This window comes from Ursus americanus, chromosome 2, assembly GCF_024610735.1.
Source record: "Ursus americanus isolate L20-20 chromosome 2, mUrsAme1.1.p, whole genome shotgun sequence".
Taxonomy (NCBI): Eukaryota; Metazoa; Chordata; class Mammalia; order Carnivora; family Ursidae; genus Ursus; species Ursus americanus.
Genome location: NC_142128.1, coordinates 23,713,312 through 23,732,963, shown reverse-complemented (window position 1 = coordinate 23,732,963; position 19,652 = coordinate 23,713,312). Strand labels below are relative to the sequence as shown.

General features: G+C 40.2%; 1 protein-coding gene across 5 annotated transcripts in view; it reads left to right on the top strand.

Annotated features, from left to right (window-relative positions):
• Window positions 1-13,111, top strand: part of ANKS4B (ankyrin repeat and sterile alpha motif domain containing 4B) — a 44,324-nt gene extending 31,213 nt beyond the window's left edge. For 4 of the 5 annotated variants that reach the window (XM_087869925.1, XM_087869921.1, XM_045776425.2 and 1 more), the window contains one exon: window positions 11,072-13,111. In XM_087869925.1, coding sequence (XP_087726051.1) covers window positions 11,072-12,161 — 1,090 coding nt within the window. In that variant the 3' untranslated portion in view covers window positions 12,162-13,111. Of the gene's footprint in view, window positions 1-3,717; window positions 3,992-11,071 lie in introns of those variants that run through there. The other variant, XM_045776423.2, reaches the window with a different exon arrangement.
• Window positions 13,112-19,652: the final 6,541 nt, after the last annotated feature.

Below are 19,652 nucleotides of genomic sequence, written 5' to 3'. Positions count from 1 at the left end.
TTCCCTTAGCCACAATCACATGCTTCTCCCCATTTATAAAACCATACTTTACAGTTTGTAAGGAATTTCACCTCATTTCACCTGTATACTATCAGCTTAGATGATGATATGATCATGAGCAATATTCCCCAATTTTATCCACAAAGAAATGGAGATTCAAGTAGATGCTGTAAGTTCTTCTAGATCATATGGACTTCAGGTTTTCTAGATCCAAGTTCCACCCTCTCTGTCAACCTCATCTTGAGGGAATGAGTTAAGGAGGATCTTCAAGTTTGGGATTTATTTCTGCGTTATGTCCCCTTCCCAACCCATTCTTTTGAAGAAGTTTTTCTAAGGAAATGCCAAAGGGTGCTAGGATATTTACCATTAAAAAAAAAAAAAAAAAAAGCTCAGATGTCTTACCATTTCACAGGAGAGTTTAAGTCCAAGTTGTAAGTACTAATGGAGAACTCTTCCTTCTGCATTTTCAACACTTCTCATCTATGATTGCTCTGCCCTTTATCTTTGCTTCCATCCTCATCCTTATCACTCTCCTTCTCCCCATCATTATTATCACATTATCATTATCATCATCTTCATCTCATAACCGATTCCTTGTTTGATTGGCTCTTAGCATTCTACTACAAATAATCCATCTTTGAGAAGCCCTCTCTTAGGTTACATACCAATTTTCTATTTTAGAGTGCATTCATGAATACAATTATCTTTAAATTAAAGTGGCTTATGCAAAAATTAGTTGAGGAACATGACCTTGTTCTCAAAGTATCCACAATCGTGTTCAAATATTTCACTCTCTCTGGGATAAAAAAAAATTATTTTCCCGCTTTATAAATAAATAAATAATAAATAAATAAATAAATAAATAAATAAATAAATAAATAAAGCAGCTGCCCTCCGGGTTGCTTATACAGCTACTATTGGTGTTCTCATAGAAACCACGAAAAGGAAAAAACATTGACCCTTGGAGGTAATTATTGTGAGGGGCTTGCAGATGAAAGCTTTGTACTTTCTCAAAGAGGACAGATACTTTATCTTAGAATAAAGGCTTAGACAAAAAGAGATAAGAAGAATAAATAGTTACGGACTTTGAAAATAGGTCTTCCTCACTTCAATTCCATGGACTGTTATTCGAACATATTAAATACTTTTGTGGGGTGCCTGGGTGGCTCATTCGGGCAAGCATCTGCCTTCAGCCCATGTTATGATCTCAGGATCCTGGGATTGAGCCCCATGTGGGGCTTCGTGCTTGGTGGGGAACCTGCTTCTCCCTCTCCCTCTGCTGCTCCCCCTGCTTGTTTTCTCTCTTTCTCTCTCTCTGTAAAATAAATAAAATATTTTTAAAAAAAGATTTTGTAACAATATGGGAAATACTTATGGTGGATTAAAGAAAGGGAAAAACAATCCAAAATGTTATGTATTTGATGGTAAAAACTATGTAAAATATATACCACAAGAAAATACATAAATAGTTCATCAGCTGTGTATGGTCATGGGTTCTAATATTATTGTTGTGTCTTCAGAGGACATGGTCTACATGAAAACCATCATCTGATGTTTATTGAGGCCTGCACTGGTTCTATTAGGTGGGCAATTTGTTATAAATATTTTCTGTGTGCTTGAAAAGAACATGTATTTTCTATTGAGTATGGAGTTCTACATAGGATTGTTAAATCAAGCTTTTTAATTGTGTTCAAATCTTTTGTATTTTTACTGATCTTTAGTCTGATTGATAGATACCATTAAGAGGGTGTGTTAAAATCTCCTACTGTGATTGTTCTTCCAATTCTATTAATTTTTGTTTTTTCTATTTGGGGGCTATGTTATTATGTACATACAAATTTAGGACTATCATATTTTCTTGATGAATTGTTCCTTTCATCATTATGTATTATCTGTTTTTATCCCTAGCAATTTTTTTGGTCTAAATTATATTTTGTCTGATGTAAATACAGCTATACCATTTTTATCAATATTTTCCCTTTTTTTTTTTGAGATTTTAGTTATTTATTGAGAGAGAGGGAGAGAGAGAGTGCACATGTGTGCATGTTGGGGGGAGAGACAGAGGAAGGAGAGAGAGAATTTCAAGCAGACTCCATGCCAGGCGCAGAGCCCGAAGCAGGGCTCGATCTCACCATCCTGAAATCATGACCTGAGAGGAAATCAAAAGTTGGATGCTTAACCAACTGAGCCACACAGGTGTCCCTGTCAGCATTTTCTTGATAAAACTTTTCCATTTTTTGCTTTCAATTTTTCTACAATTTTATATTTTAGCTGTGTCTATTGTAGATAAGATATAGCTGAGTCTTCTGACTGATGAATTTGATCCATTTACATTTATTTTTTTTACAGATAGATTTGGACCATGTTTTTGGTTTCATATTGTGCTCTTTATTTACACTAACTTTTCCAGTGGAAGTTACTGATTTAAGATATTTCTCCTTTTCTGATTTAGGCATAAAAACTACTAATTTCTTCCCCAAGCTCTGTTTTAACTGTATCCTATAAATTTTGAGATGTTGTGTTCTCATTTTCATTCAGTTCAAAATAAATCTGATAAAGGATTTTTGTCCAAAATATATAAGGAACTCTTATAACTCAATAATAAGATAATATCCTAATGAGAAAAATGGGCAAAGAACTTAAATATAAGATGTAAGAATGGCTAGTAAGCACCTGAAAATGTGCTCAACGTCACTAATCATTAGGAAATGCAAAGTAAAACCATAATGATACCACTTTACACCCACTAAGGATGGCCATAAACAAAAAGACAATAGAAGCTGCAAGGATATGGAGAAATTCTTGCCATCCATTGCTAGTGGGAATGTGAAAGTGTGGTCGCTTTGGAAAACAGTTTGGCAATTTCTGAAGAAGTTGAATATAAATTGCCATATAACCCAGCCATTCTACTCTTTGGTATAAACAAGAGACAAAATGAGACATAAAGATATATGTCTACACAGACCCGCATGTGAATGCTCATAGCATTACTCATAAAACCAAAAAGAGAAAACAATCTAAATGTCCATCAGCTACTGGATGAATAATGAAAATTTGGTATATTGGTATAATAGAATATTATTCAGCAATAAAAGGGAAGTATTGTTACATACTAAAAAATGAATGAATCTCAAAAAATTATGTGAAACTAAAAAAAAAAAAACCCTAGACACAAAGACTGTATATTTTATGATTCCATTTATGTGAAATGCCCATATAAAGCAAATCTATAGAGACAGAACACAGATTAGTGGTTTCCTGGGGTTGGGAATGGGAATGGGGATTGATTACAAATGAGCATGAAGGATGTTTTGAGAGTGATAGATACGTTCTAAAATTGGATTATGGTGATACTTGCACCACTCTGTAAATTTGCCAACAATCATTGACTTATACACTTAAATGGGTGAATTTCATAGTATGTAAATTACACCTCAATAAAATAGTTTTAAAAAATAGACCTCCCCAGTGAACTAGACTAGTTCTGAATTGTTTGGAAATTGTTTTGTACATTCTGTGCCTAGATGACCAATATTACATTCGAGACTTGCTAACGGACATAGAGAAATTAAATGTGCCTTACAACACTCAAGAGAAACACAGCAGGCCTTAATACTCGACGTCATAGCCATTCCAGAAAGGAAAGGTCCAAGTTCAGCACCATGAACCTTTCTGGCTGCCTTCCATGGAGGGAGGCTAAAATGAGCTTTGTCCTGGAGTGACACTCTTCCTTGTCACTGATTAACCAGCTTTGTAGGAAGTCTGCTCCACCAACAACCGGCTCTTTTGGACAGTGCTATCTGGCCAGGCTTTGGTGAGCAGAAAAAATGTCCACTCGCTACCACCAAGCTGCTAGTGATAGCTACCTGGAACTTTTGAAAGAGGCCACTAAGAGAGATCTGAATCTTTCCGATGAAGATGGCATGACTCCCACACTCCTGGCAGCCTACCATGGGAATCTGGAAGCCCTAGAAATAATCTGCAGCCGAGGGTAGGTTCAACCTGATAGTTTTGATTGGAGACAATGCTTCTGGTAGGATTTTGCAGACAGCAGCAAGAGACAGCGAAGTCAGTGGAAATCCTTTGTCCTTTATAGACTGTCTAAATAATCGTCTTTTTAGAGAAAGAGAGAAAACTGCCTAGAGGTGCTCTTTTCACGCTAAGAACTGGCACCGTGGGGATGGTTCATCCCTTATGAGCCACACATAGAAAGATTCTGAACTCTAAGCCTTTGTTATCTGCCTTGGGGGGGGGCGTTATATTTTAATTCTGTGCTTTTAAAAAAAATCTTTTCCATGAAATGTAAATGGTTGACTCTTTAAAAATGAATCACTGTTCTACTTGACTTTAAGATGTCAACCTTGATTGGAAAAAATGATGTGTTTTTATTTTATTTTATTTTTATCTGTGCCATTATAATCCCACAGCCTTTTATTAATATTCAATCCTAAAGCAAGCCCATGATTCTTAGATGAAGTAGTTGGCTTTACAAGCTATAAAAGGGAACCTCAGCCTATCTGAACTTTATTACCTTTCTAGCTATTAGATATGCCCACACCATCCGCCCCCCCAGTTCTAATGCAGCAATTATCTAGCTCTTTTCTTCTGATTGTTACCAGAGGGGCTAGGCAGTGTTGGCAACTATAACCCACCAGGAGTAAAGAAAAGACAAAAAGAAAATGTTAATAAAGGAGCTAAGTGAATTAATTTCAATTTCATACATATTTATTTATATATATCTGCAACATGCCGGCCATTTTACTGGCCACTGGAGATGCTGTGTTCAACAAGAGAGACACCCTTCCTCTCCTCGTGGTGATCAGATTTAAGAGAGGAAGACAGAAATTAAGTCAGTCATGTATGATGGATGTTACAAAGGGGGAAAGAGACAGCACTAAATAAATAACACAGACATCCATCCCAATCCAGAGAGTGAGGGTAGGCTTTCCAGAGCCTTGAAGCTAGGACTTAAAGGTGAGAAGATACCTGTAAAGCTGGCCAAGAGGTGGAAGTAAGAATGTTTCCTCCAAGTGAGAGCACTGTGTGTTCTAGGCACTGAAGCTGAGCAGGGCTTTTAGTGGGGAGAGGCCAGATCACAAGAGCCTGGTAAATTCTGCTGTGGACTTGAACTTCGTCCTAAAGGCACAGGAAGCCATTGTCAGGTTTACACAGGGTGGCCACCTGGTAGATTTGTGTTTACAAAACTTACTCAGGCAGCTGTACAGCAGTCACAGAAAATGTTCAGGGGCGGTTTTAATGGTTGACATGAGAGACCAGCAGGACGAGGGCAGTGGCAGTGAGGATGAGGAGACAGGGATGGATTTGAGTGGCAGTTTGGATGCAGAATCAATTACAGTTGACTGGATGTTGTGGTGGGTGGAGGAAGAGGAAGGTAAGGCTCCACATTCTGTTGTGTTAAGTAGTCTTGGAGTACATACGCTGAAGAAAATGTCTTGTACAGGTTTTCTTAGGTTCCCATATTGACCATAGCATAGGAACTGTGGGAAATCAATTTGTCAATTAGATTTAAGGGGGTTAAAAAGGGAAACAAATTAAGAATTGGGGGCGCCTGGGTGGCTTAGTCATTAAGCGTCTGCCTTCGGCTCAGGGCATGATCCTGGAGTCCTGGGATCGAGCCCCACATCAGGCTCATACACTGGGAGCCTGTTTCTTCGTTTCCCACTCCCCCTGCTTGTGTTCCCTCTCTCGCTGGCTGTCTCTCTCTCTGTCAAATAAATAAAATCTTAAAAAAAAATTAAAAATTGAAATTAGAAGTTTATCAGTCATTGATCATTGACAGTAGGTCACGTGGTAACCGTTAATATCCAATATCTGGCTTTGTTAAAAATTGTTTCTTTCTTTTCAAAATTTAAAGGTGAAAAGCAATAACTACATTTGTTATCTTATATTTGGAAGATGGTCCCAATTAACAAAATTTCATTTTGCCTACAAAGTGTACGTGAGTTTTTTTAGTTTTGTTTCATTTTCTAACGGAAGCAAGTTATCTTCCTCCCTGATTCTTTTTTTTTTTTAAGATTTTATTTATTTATTTGACAGAGAGAGAAAGAGAGTGAGCACAAGCCGGGGGGTGGGGGGCGGGAGAGGGAGAAGCAGGCTGCCTGCTGAGCAGGGAGCCTGATGCAGGACTTGATACCAGGACCCTGGGATCATGACCTGAGCTGAAGGCAGATGCTTAACTGACTGAGCCACCCAGGTGCCCCTTCCTCCCTGATTCCTAAAGCAACACACACTTGTTGCAAAATTTTATATCATAGTAGAAAGACGTATTTAATAAAGTAAAAATCAAACCAATTTCAACAGTCATTAACATTTAGGCATATATCCTTCCAGACTTTTTCCTTTGAGAACATGTACACACGAGTACATTTTTCCCCCTTATAAAAGGCATTCATATTATACAAACTATTTTGAAATCTGCTTCTAATTATTTCACAATAGATTATGGACCGTTTGCACTTTTTTTCTTCATTTGTAACTTTAAAGGAGAAATCTATGCCACTGTTTTAATGACTACATGGTATTCTGTTTTAAGATTTCATCATAATTTATTTAATCAGTTGCTTGCTCGTGACATTTAAATTTGAATCCAGTCTTTTAACTTATAAATAAGTTGAAATGAACATCCTTCCTAATACTTCCTTAGGATAAATTCTTAAAGGCAGAATTGTTGATTCAAGAGGGTGCTATGTTTTAAAAGCTTTTGGCACACATTGTGCCAGGAAATTTGAACCACTTTATGATTCCCCCATCATTGTTCATTTTCCCATACTCTTGCCAAAACTGAGTATTACTATTCTTTTTAATCCTTGCCTATCTGATGGGCAAAAAAATGGTAGTGCATCATTTTCATTTACATTTCTTTGATTATTAGTAAGTCCAAATATTCTTTATGTAGAAAAGCATTTTTGAAAGATTGATTTTTTTTTTCTGAGAACAGCTTCACATACACAAAAAATCAAATTAACTCAAAAGAAAAAATTGAAATGGACCAGATGCTCAGAGTAAGTTCATATAAGCAAATTGCCTATTTAGTGACAATACTAGTCCAGCTTTAAAAATTATTGCCCAAATGCGCTGACCTACCAAAAAGCAAGGGCAAAATATGGATTATTTTAAAACCTCTTCAGTAAGTTTCACCTTTGGGGAAGAAAAAAAGGAAAAGAAATCAATGCTAGACTGAATTGAGCCCAGGAAACCATACAGCATCAATATAGGACTCAGATCATCAAACGAGGGGGGACGAGTTCATGAATCCCTGGGCAGGTATGTGTAATGGTTCTATCAAGAAGTATGAAAGACACCAAAGATTGGGGCGCCTGGGTGGCACAGTCGTTAAACGTCTGCCTTCGGCTCAGGGCGTGATCACACCATTTTGGGATTGAGTCCCACATCAGGCTCCTCCGCTAGGAGCCTGCTTCTTCCTCTCCCACTCCCCCTGCTTGTGTTCTCTTTCTCGCTGGCTGTCTGTCTCTGTCAAATAAATAAATAAAATCTTTAGGAAAAAAAAAAAAAGACACCAAGGATTGACACACAAAGATTGAATTTAGAAGGACCTCATGAAACTTGTCATTAGAAAATATTTTGATTTAAGTTATACACAAACTTGGAAAGTTGCCTTTAAGTAGAATTTTTGCAAGAGGAAATAGCTTAAATGCACAAGGGAAGCTCTTGAATCATCTTACCAAGTTTCATCTATAAAGTTGGAATTTTGCATTTGCAATTTTCTTAAAATGAGACCCATCTTTGGGGTCAATCTCAAGGTTTTCTTCATGTCCTTCCTCCCATCTTGAAAGGATCATTTAAAAATATTCCCTTGAGAAAAGAAAATTCCACTACTTTGTATGTCCCAAAGCATGTAGATTTAACCTAAACTTCTTAATACCCTTAATATCCCCACCATAGCTCATTCCTCTCAGTAATTTCTTTTTTAAATTACCCAATCCCACAATAATTTCAGGCAAATTTAACCGGTGTGTTTTTGTTTAGGTTTATAGTACCATCTTGGATGTTTTTACAATCCTTCTTTGATGTCTGGAGTATTTAAGGAGTCTTGGTGCTTGGTTAAAATAAATAAAAAATAAAACTACATCTTTGGGGGTGAGGCACTATGCCCCCCTAAGGTACGCAACTGCACTAAGGCTGAAAACGGTTTCCTTTGACCCAAAACAATTAAATCAGGAGCACTGACCAGACCTTTTGGACGTGACTGCCCAACAGAACGGTCTTATTTCGTATTTGCTTTCCTTAGATTGAATTTCATTTTCTTACCTTCCTCTTTGCCCGGATGTCTCTTGCCCCATCTCCATGCACTCTGGTCACGCTGAAATGTACTCCTGGTTCCCCAGATATGCCATGTTTAACATCACCCATATGTGCATCTGTTCATGCTGTTCTCTGCTCAGGAGAAAGTTGCCAACTGCCAGCGTATGGGCTGGATCTAGTCCACAAATATGGTTTATTTGGACCTCACTGTATTTTTCTTTTAAATTTGAGCCAACATTTAAAAATCAAAAAATCCCACATGAAATTCTGGATTTCTGGCTCTGTTTGGAAAATGGAAGCTCTGGCTGTATTGTGTCTGCTTTTATTCGAGGTGGCAGTCAGCTGTTGAGCGACAGCTCTCCTTTCTCGTTGGAGCTTGCACTCAACTATGACTTTGTCGAAGGAAGAAACCTGTCTCCATTCAGTTACATTCCCTGCTTGGTGTCTTTAGGTTGAGTCTAAGACTTCTGCTAGGAGATTCTATAGAAAGGACAAAGAGACACAGTCTTGGCCCTCTGAGGCATATTATCTAACTAGAGAGATTGGTGCATAAATGTTGGACAGATTAAGTAAGATTTAAAGTATTAAAAAGTTGCAGGGCCTATTATAGTGCTATTAGACAGGTGTGAGAAAAACATATATGAAATTAGGGATTAGGAATTTAGAGACAAGGGAAATGATAATAATGTGTATTGAGGATTCAACTATGTCCCAAGCGCTTTTCTAATGCTTTACGTTAACTTAGTCACATTACAACTCCATGAAAATTATCCTCATCCTCATCCAGATGAGGACACTGAGTCCTATAAAAGTTGAGCTTGAGGCCTCGTAGCTGGTGAAGTAGAAAAACTGAGGTGTGTTCAGGTAAGACTGTCTTTTGTGGTCGACCGCTCGACTCAGAGGCGGGCCTGATCCCAAGTGCGCTGCCTGTGTAACACCAGACAAATGAGTTAGGCACTCAGAGCCTTATTTTACCCCTCTGATAATTATCCCGGTCTTTCTCTGAGAAGGGGATGGTGACAGTTTTTGGTGGTGATGGCACTGAATGTGTAGATGCTCATAACTGAAAACTGGGAGGAGGTAGGGGTTCCCACAGAGGAGTTACAAATCTGATTCATCAAATTACTGGACACTGGTCGGGCCGCACTAACGGGCGCAACTCTTCTCAATCTGCCGTGAGCCTATAGATCACCTTGGGATCTTGTTAAACTTCAGATTCTGATTCAGGAAGTCTGGGCGGGGGTCCAAGATTCCGCATTTGTAGCAAACCAGTAGCTGCCGCCGCTACTACTAATCCAGGGAACAAACTTTGAGTAGCGCGGAATAGTGGAAGGGTCACAGAGCATTGATGTGTCAAGGGCACAGATGTCTCTCCTGTTTCCACATCCTTCTCACCAAGAGTGTCAAGAGGCCTTCTCAGACCCTCTTTCCTGTTCTCCCTTGGGGCCAGCCTGGGGGAAGTTTAGTGGGATCCTGATTTGGGGGTCTAGCCTAGGGTGAGGGAAGATGCCCTTTAGTACCTGTATTACCAGAGTTCTCAGCAGGGATTCGGGCTTGGGGCCAGAGCCATAGTAACAATAAGTTACTACTTTACTTTCTGTTTGCGCCTGTTTGTAATTCACCATCTCACAGGAAGGGTGCCATTGTAGCCTGGGGCAAGATTCCATTAGGCTTTCATTCATCTCACAAATGTTCACTGAGCATTGACCAAGTGCCTGTTTCTATGCTGGCATGGGGTCTCTGGCCATCTAACGCGCCCCCAATTCCACCACAAACTGTTGCAGAACTATTCACATATAGGACGCTGTAATTACAGGGAAGTAAGTGGGGGAGTCAGTGCAGATGTTCTACCCTTTTAATGAATAATGGTTATAGCAGACACAGTTTGCTACCTACCCAACATCCATTACCCTCTTCTTTCTTGTTAGCGGGATCCCAGTGTTGCTCAGTTATTTATTTTCCTGCATGTGACTCTGGTGGTAACACTGTTAGAGTGGGAACCAGCTCTTACCAGCTCATAAGAGATGATTGCTAAATTTTCAGGAAGTCTAAGAGTCTGATAAACAGTCATTATTAAAAATAAAGGTATTTAAACTTATGGTTTAATATACTATACTTTTAAATACTCAAAACTTATCATTTCTTAATTATTTGAGTACATTTTACTATTATCTATTCTCTTAAGATTTTGCATGTCTATTATATCTACATATATGGTGGGAATAATTTATAAAGGTGTGCTACTGTACATCTCTTCCAAACTCCATGTCCAGTACTATCACATTAATAGCTTGGATTTTGCCATGGTGGGTGTATTTACAACCCAAAATTGGCACATGCTATAGATCAGAGCTTTGATCTTTTTCCCTGTGGATAAACTAGTTAGACATTTACCAGCACACCACTGGGTAATCTTATCCCCAGCTGCGGGCAGGGGGGGAGGGGGGGTTGAGGGGGGGGAATTTTAATCAACTTAGGTTAAAAATGGTAGCTCTATTTCTCTTCCTATAGGCATACGACCCAATTGTGGACAACAAGACATGAAAGTTGCTTTTTTGGGAGAGTTCTTGGAAAGCTTTCCTTGCTTCTGGAAAGGAGACTAAGGGTAGAGATGAGCTCTTCCTGTCTCTGGTCATGTGATGTCTAGGTGTGACATAGCTGGACTTTCAGAATGCTAAGGCAGGATTAACATGTATTTTGTTCATTTTTGTTTTATTTTTATTTTTTTGGACCTCCGATTCTAAGAAAAAAAATTTTTTGTATGTATTTTTGATATTTTCTCTTCTAGAGGGGACCCCAATAGATGCGACATCTGGGGAAATACTCCTCTGCATTATGCAGCCTCCAATGGTCATGCCCACTGTGTTTCATTCCTGGTCAACTTTGGTGCCAACATCTTTGCCCTAGACAACAACTTACAGTCTCCCCTGGATGCTGCTGCCAGCAGAGAGCAAAATGAATGTGTTGCTCTCCTGGATAAGGCTGCCACTGCCCAGAATATCATGAACCCCAAGAAAATTACCAGGCTGAAGGAGCAGGCTCAGAAGAATGCTAGGAGGCAGATCAAAGAATGTGAGAAGCTCCAGGAGAAGCACCAAAATAAGATGGCTCGCAACTACAGCAAGGAGGAGTCTGGGACTCTTTCTTCTTCCAAGGGCACTTTCTCCACGTCATCCCTTTCAAATGCTGCTGCTTCCGGTACATTTGGGTCACTGTCTAAGGGCATTAAAGACACCTTCAAGATAAAGTTCAAGAAGAACAAAGATACAGCAGAGCAGGTAGGAAAGGAGAGCAGAAGTGGGCAGAGGAATGTGATGGAAGTGTTCAGAGAAGAGGAGGAAGATGCATTCTCAGGGGACTTCCAAGACAAGCTCCAGTTCTCAGAAGAGGAGGACAGATGTGCGCAACATGAATCCATTCTCAACCGTCCAGGTCTAGGAAATATTGTTTTAAGAAGGAACAAGATAACAAGTTCTGAAGACATCTCAGACAGCAAGAGGGAATTCGGGTTTAAAATGAGCAGTGAATTGCTACAGAGACACAGAACAGCAGAGGCTGATGAAGCTGAGGCTGATAAAGAGGAAGAGGACAACAGCCAGGAAGATGATCTGCCTTGGGATGAGGATGAAGTGGAGTGGGAGGAAGATGTGGTTGATGCTACTCCTCTGGAAGTATTTTTGCGGTCCCATCATCTGGAAGAATTCCTTCCCATTTTCATGAGAGAGCAGATTGATCTAGAAGCTCTGTTGCTTTGCTCTGATGAGGACCTTCAGAGTATACAAATGCAGCTTGGTCCCAGGAAGAAAGTTCTTAATGCCATAAACAGAAGGAAGCAGGTGCTCCAACAGCCTGGACAACTGGTCGACACCAGCCTCTGATGGATTGTTGGGTCCACAGGGTGAGTCTGCAGCAATGGGGTGATGCTGTGGCCCATGGAAACACTCAGGCAACACCTCCTCTGCCCAATGCCAGACCGCTGGGAATGGTTTCTAGGGTTTCAGAGATACCCTCCTAAGAAAGAGGCCCTAACTGTATGCTGAGAAATACTCTATACCTGTGTACTCTGACCACCAGTGAGCAACCCAAGGAGATCTGGAAATAAAAAATGGTGTTTTTCTTCAATTATCTTTTTGATACTATTGTATATAGAAAGGGTTAAATGGATGACAGAGAAGGGAATAACTTTCTTTTCCAACTCTGGACTTAAAAATTATAATCTCTCATCACACAAGTGTGCTGCGTACTTTCTGGTCCTCAAAGCCTGAGGACTCCAACTCCAGTTCTGTTCTTAGTTCTATGACTTTGTCTGTTGGTGGAGACTTGAGTTCCTCCATTGGCCTGAGGCTTCATGCCCAACTTAAATGTGTCTAACCCCTCAACCGATGTTTACATATTTACAAATAATGGACATGGGTCTATAATACTCCTGCCTGGGAACCGAGATAGAGTGGAAGGTAGGGAGAGTGAAGAAAGAAATAGAATACAGGGTACCTTTTATATAATATGAATTGTATCTCCCCCAAATTCATATGTTGAAACCTTAAGCCCCAACATAACTGTATTTGGAGGTAGGACCTTTAAAGAGGTGATTAAGGTTAAATGATGTCATAAGGGTCAGAAGGGACACAAATGGATGGTGCCCTTGTAAGAGGAAGAGACACCAGGAAGGCACATGCACCAAGAAAAGGTCATGTGAGGACACAGAAAGAAGACAGCCACCTGCAAGCCAAAGAGAGAGGCTTCAGGAAAAACCAAGCCTTCCAACACCTTGATCTTGCACTTCCAGCCTTCAGAGATGTAAAAAAATAAATTTCTGTTGTTTAAGCCACCCAGTCTGTGGTACTTTGTTATGGCCGTCTTAGCAGTCTAACACAGCGCCGAAGCAAGAGGATAAGAGTGGAGAGAAAGGAAGGATGGTGAAAAAAAGTCTGGCCCATTTGATAATTTTTCTAAAGGTAAGTGGCTTCTGAAATTTCAAGAAGGGGGAAAAATCTAGGTCATTGGTAGGAGAAAGCTGATGGTAAAAGGAAATGTTACATTGTCACGCTCGTTATGTGCATATCTTTTGTTTACTGTTGTCTGTTCCCATCACCACATGTCTGAATACATGGAAGTTCTACAATATAAATTGGCAGCATTACTTTTTTTTTTTTTAAGTGATGATGATCTTTATTATTTAACTCCAGTGGAGCTGCCATACACTGTTTCTGATATATATATATATATATATATATATATATATTTTTTTTTTTTTTAATAATGATTTTTTATTATATTATGTTAGTCACCATACAGTACATCCCCGGTTTTCGATGTAAGGCTCGATGATTCATTAGTTGTGTATAACACCCAGTGCACCATGCAATATGTGCCCTCCTTACTACCCATCACCGGTCTATCCCATTCCCCCACCCCCCTCCCCTCTGTAGCCCTCAGTTTGTTTCTCATAGTCCATAGTCTCTCATGTTTCATTCCCCCTTCTGATTACCCCCCCTCTCTTTATCCCTTTCTTCCCCTACTGATCATTCTAGTTCTTATGTTCCATAGATGAGAGAAATCATATGATAGTTGTCTTTCTCTGCTTGACTTATTTCACTTAGCATTATCTCCTCCAGTGCCGTCCATGTTGTAGCAAATGTTGAGAACTCGTTCTTTCTGATTGCTGAGTAATATTCCATTGTATATATGGACCACAACTTCTTAATCCAGTCATCTGTTGCAGGGCATCTCGGCTCCTTCCACGATTTAGCTATTGTGGACATTGCTGCTATGAACATTGGTGTGCATATGGCCCTTCTCTTCACTACGTCTGTATCTTTGGGGTAAACACCCAGTAGTGCAATGGCTGGATCATAGGGTAGCTCAATTTTTAACTTTTTAAGGGACCTCCACACTGTTTTCCAGAGTGGCTGTACCAACTTGCATTCCCACCAACAATGTAGGAGGGATCCCCTTTCTCCACATCCTCTCCAACAATTGTTGTTTCTTGCCTTGTCTATTTTTTGGCAGCATTACTTCTGACATTTTTTAGTAGCAATCCCAAATTCCAACCGAAGCCCTACTGAATAGCTAAGCTTCACTGGATTTTTATAGCCAGGACGGACATCAAGTGGAATTTAGCATTGATTGTGTGTATAATATGGAAACAGCTGTTCGTCTTCAGCATGGTTCCTCATGCACATCTGTTTGGGTTACTTCAAGAGGCACCATGGAGAGGATAAGCTCAAGGAGGATACAGATGTTTACATCTGATGAACAATTGGCTCATTCTTCCTCAATGGATTGATTCAGAAAGATTGTCAGTCATGGAATAAATATGTTGCCCTAGGGGATGATTATGTGTACAAATACTGCATTTTGTTGGTCTGGAATACACTGAGGTTGTGTTTACTTTCAAAAAATGTGCACAAAAGCAGTTGCCGCATAGAAGACACCCAGGAAAAGTTTGTTGTGTCTGAGCCTGCCTGTATCGGACTTCATTATTTTAGATGCCAGGAGCCTCTCTCCACATATTCCCCAGAATCTGCCTAATGAGACCTTGATTCCTAGGATATAGGAGAAGTAGAAGCCACCAGGGGAGTGCTGCTGTTAACAGAAAGGGTGCTTTCTAGTAGTGCTTCGTACATCTTTATCAAAGGTAAAAGTAATATAGAAAGCCTGGTGATGTATTCTAGCAAATGGGAGGCAACAGCATGAGGTGGTACAAAGAATTTTGAGCTGTAAACCAGCATTGCTGTGTGAAGGATAGAATATCACGTTATGGAAGTGGGAAGGTACCTCTTTGGGAGAATGAGAAAAGGCAGGCCAGTGGAAATGTTATTGGATCTTGGCCTTAAAGGATTTAGTTCTAAGTGCTTCGTGGGAGTTCCTCATTTCTCGTTGGAATTTTCCATGCTGTCCTACTGGAGGGGTAGCATTTGGCTTAGAAAATACAGGAAGGGGAACGTTTGTTTGTCCAGTAGAACTGGAAGCTCTCACCATGACCACCCCCTTGGCCTTCATGTCAATTTTGTGATGAGAGAAAGGGATATGTATTTGAAGGACACGTGGACTGTAAAACATCACATAAAATTTCCATAAAAAATTGCTGGATTAAAAAGAAGGGACCAAACATAATCTCTTTATGTTACCACAATGAATAGTCATAAACCTTTGTGAGGCCAGAATGGGTTGTCAGAGTTGTACTTTTTTTAACAGCTGAATTTTATTTTTATTAAGGTAACCCAGCTTGTAGACTCCATTCGCTCCTCTACCATTCCCCAAAGATCTCCTGTTGCTTCATTTAAAGGGTAAATACCATACCTGCAATTATCACAAAAAAGTGGCTCAGAATATATGAATGAAACAGTGAGAATTACCTTGGGTCTTCTATACCAGGGGGCAAAGAAGGTGAATTAAAAGGTTCTCACTACTGAGAACTCTTTTATGCCCACCTCCCTATCAGGGAACCCAGGTTCTGCTTCACTACAACATAAACTCCTTGGAGACAGGGAGTTTTCTCTGTCCTATATGCACTGATATAGCCCTTTCACCAAGTGCTGGTCTGTCATACAGCAGGTGGTCAATAAATATTGTTGCATAACCGATGTGGTGCGTAGGCTGGAGGCAAGATGCAAATTACCTTGTCTGTTGATTCCTGGGCGTTTTACTGACTACAGTGTGTCACCCCATCTGAGGGTGGGGGTGGGTTATCTGACATCTAAAAGGAATAACTTTGAAAGGTAAAACCTTCTCCCCCTTGCACAAACCACTCTCCATCCATTTTCTGCCTCAGTTGTAATGTAGTTGGAGTGAGTCATCAGTCAGGTTGGAGAAATGAGTCTGAACATGAAATTCCCATCTCTTTTGGGGGAGACATTTACCATTGGGGGTAAACCAGGCACCTTTATGCTTTTCTTGTGGGCTTTTGGCCTCTTATGATTTATTTACAGAGTCAGTGAGGGTTCTCCCAACTTCTCATCATCAAGGATATAGCCTCTCCATCATGCAGCATTGCTATAAAAAAGGTTTATACCGTATTATAAAAGGTTATAACTGTTCTAAAAATTGAAGATATTTCAAACTAAATAAAACAAAACAGACCTAAGAGAAGAAGCTAGAGCAATATAAACACCTTGTCTAGAGACAGAGATTAGAGGATTATGAGCCAGGATGAGGATAAATATTCACTGAACTCAGACCTCCATCCCTTAAACTAGATGCTTAGCATAGCTCAATCCAGTGCTACCAAACTCCCCATCCCCCTTGCTTCTCTCTCTCCCCCCACCCCCGTAGTTTAACATAAAAGTCAATGAGAAAGAAAAGAAAGAACATTTCGCTGAAGGAGTTTGAGAAGTTGTGGTGTCTCAGGCCACCCTGTTATACAGGTCAGTTGTATGCTTGCAATTCCAAAATCTGAGTCACCAGCCCAGACCATTGTTTTGGGCTCCAAATCCATAAGCCCGAGTGCTTATCTGATGTTTCCCCTCCAATGTCTCACAGGTTATGCCCAGAAGTAAACCCATCTAATCCCAGGTCAGTGGTTCTTAACTGGGATAATTTTGCCCCAGGGACATCTGGCAATGTCAGGAGACACTTTCATTATCATGAGTTGGGGCCAGGGGGCTTGTTACGGGGATCTAGTGGGTAGAAACAAGGGATGCTAAACATCCTACAGTGCATAGGACAGCCCCTCCCCCAAACGTCGATAGTGTAGAGAAGGAGAAGCCCAGTGCTGTATCTATTCCTCCTCTTCTGATGAACGGCAAGTTTAACTTAACATGCTTCTGATCTCATCTCTGGCCCTTCCTCTCTCTGTCCCCTATTACAGCCACACGAGGTTTCTTGTAGCTTCCTGAATGTAGCATGCTTCTCGTATGCCTGTGCCTCTGCACACCATCATCCGTCTTTCCAGGAAACCCTCCACGTAGCCAACCCTATTGGGAGACTCACCCTCTCTGCCCAGGCCTAGTCTGGGTGAGGTACTCTTCGTAGCTGTGCAGGCCATCTTCTGCTTAACCTCCAGAACCTCCCTCTGCTATTCTCCACCCTCCTTTTGTGTCCCAGTGGTGACCTCTGCAGACTGCCCCTGGACTTCTGATTGGGTTTGGCCCGTGCGAGGCACCATCATGAGACCAGAGGGCAGGAGGAAAGAGAGAGTGAGACATTTACTCCACCTGTTTCTTCTGCTTATGGGGAAGCTGCCTCCCTTCATCTAAGCCCGCAGGGCTTGTTTGGCAGCTCTCTGCTGTAGCTCCAATGCTTGCTGGGTTCCCTAACTGCTCATGCCAAATCAGTGAGGGATGGTAGCAGCTTCCTACTGTTGCTGGCCCTGGCACGCTTCTCCATCCTTTCTGCTTCCTGTAACTCTCCCCTCTCCTTTCTTAACAGTCCCTTCCTTAAATTCTCTCCAATCACCCCTTTTGAGTGTGGCATCGATTTCCAGCTGGGACCCTGACTCTATGTTCCTGTAGCACTGACACATGGTACTATAATAGTCTTTTTACATCTCTGTTTTCCTAGACTGTGTGCTTTTCGGGGTGAAGACTGGTTTTTTTAAATTAACATATCCTTGACAGACAGTATTATATTAATTTTAGGTGTACAACATAGTAATTTGACAATTATATACTTTATGAAATGGGCAAACATAGTAAGTGTAGTCACCCTCTGTCACTGTACAACATTATTACAATATTATTGACTATATTCCCTATGCCATACTTTCCATCCCTGTGACTTACTTATTTTTGTAACTAGAAGTTTGTACCTCTTAATTAGACCTTCATGAGGACTGTATCTTTTCTGTTGTAGCTTGGTGGCCTAGAACAGAGTTATTGTAGGGGCTCTTATGGAAAGAACAAAAGAAGATATCTATGGATTAAGGCACTTTAAAAATTTTTTTAATTCCAATATAATGTACAGTATTATATTAGTTTCAGGTGTACAATATAGTAATTAAACAATTCTATACTTTACTCAGTGCTGATCAAGAGAAGTGTGCTCTTAATCCCCTTTACCCATTTCACCCATTCTCCTATTCACTCTGGTAGCCATCAGTTTGTTCTCTATAGTAAAGAGTCTGTTTTGGGTTTTTTTTTGGGGGGGGGGGTTCTCTCTCTTTTTAAAAAACTTTGTTCATTTGTTCCTTAAATTCTGCATATGAGTGAAATCATATGGTATTTGTCTTTCTCTGACTGACTTATCTCACGTAGCATTATGCTCTCTAGCTCCATCCATGTTGTTGCAAATGGCAAGACTTCATTCTTTTTTATGGCCGAGTAATATTCCATTAAACACACACACACACACACACACACACACACCCCACATCTTTATCCATTCGTCTGTTGATGGATACTTGGACTGCTTCCATAATTTGGATATTCTAAATAAGGTTGCAGTAAACACAGGAGTACATAAACGTTTTAGAGTTAGTGTTTTCATTTTCTTTGGGTCAATATCCAGTAGTGGAATTACTGGATCATATGGTAGTTCTATTTTTAATTTTTTTCTATTTTTAATTTTTTGAGGAAGCTCCCTACTCTTTTCCACAGGGACTGCACCAGTTTGCATTCCCACCACAGTACACAATGGTTCCTTTTTCTCAACATCCTTGCCAACACTTGTTGTTTCTTGTGTTTTTGATTCTAGTCATTCTGACAGGTGTGAGGTGATATCGCATTGTGTTTTTGATTTGCGTTTCTCTGATGATTAGTGATGTTGAGCATCTTTTTATGTGTCTGTTGGCCATTTGTATGTCATCTTGGGAGGAATGTCTGTTCAAGTCTTCTGCTCATTTTTTAACTGGATTGGTTGTTTTTCTGGTGTTGAGTTGTATATATTTTTTATATCTTTTGGATACTAACACTTTATTAAATATGTCATTTGCAAATACCTCCTCCCGTTCAGTAGGTTGTCTTTTAGTTTTGTTGGTTGTTTCCTTTGCTATGCAGAAGCTTTTTGTTTTATGTAGTCTCAATAGTTTATTCTTGTTTTTGTTTCCCTTGCCTCAGGAGACATATCTAGAAAGAAGCTGCTATGGCCAATGTCAGAGAAATTACTGTAATCAAGGCACTTTTAATAATCCCATTAACACACTCCCTTCTCTACACATCGCTTAGGGTTGTGCCCATTAAGTTCCTCAGAAAGACTTCACAGTCACTTGCGATGTCCAGAAGCAGATCACGTGGATATTTTATTCTGGTGCAAAGGCCCCCATCCAGCCAGCCTGGCAAATATGATAAACTTGGGACTAGGTCACCTAGAGCATGAAAACAGGACCTGTTAGGAGGAGTTTGGGTAGGAAAACAAAGCAACAGAAAATGCTTTTCTTTGCTGCTGACTTATCTGATAACCAGCCTAGGAATGGGGGTGGATTTGGATGGCGT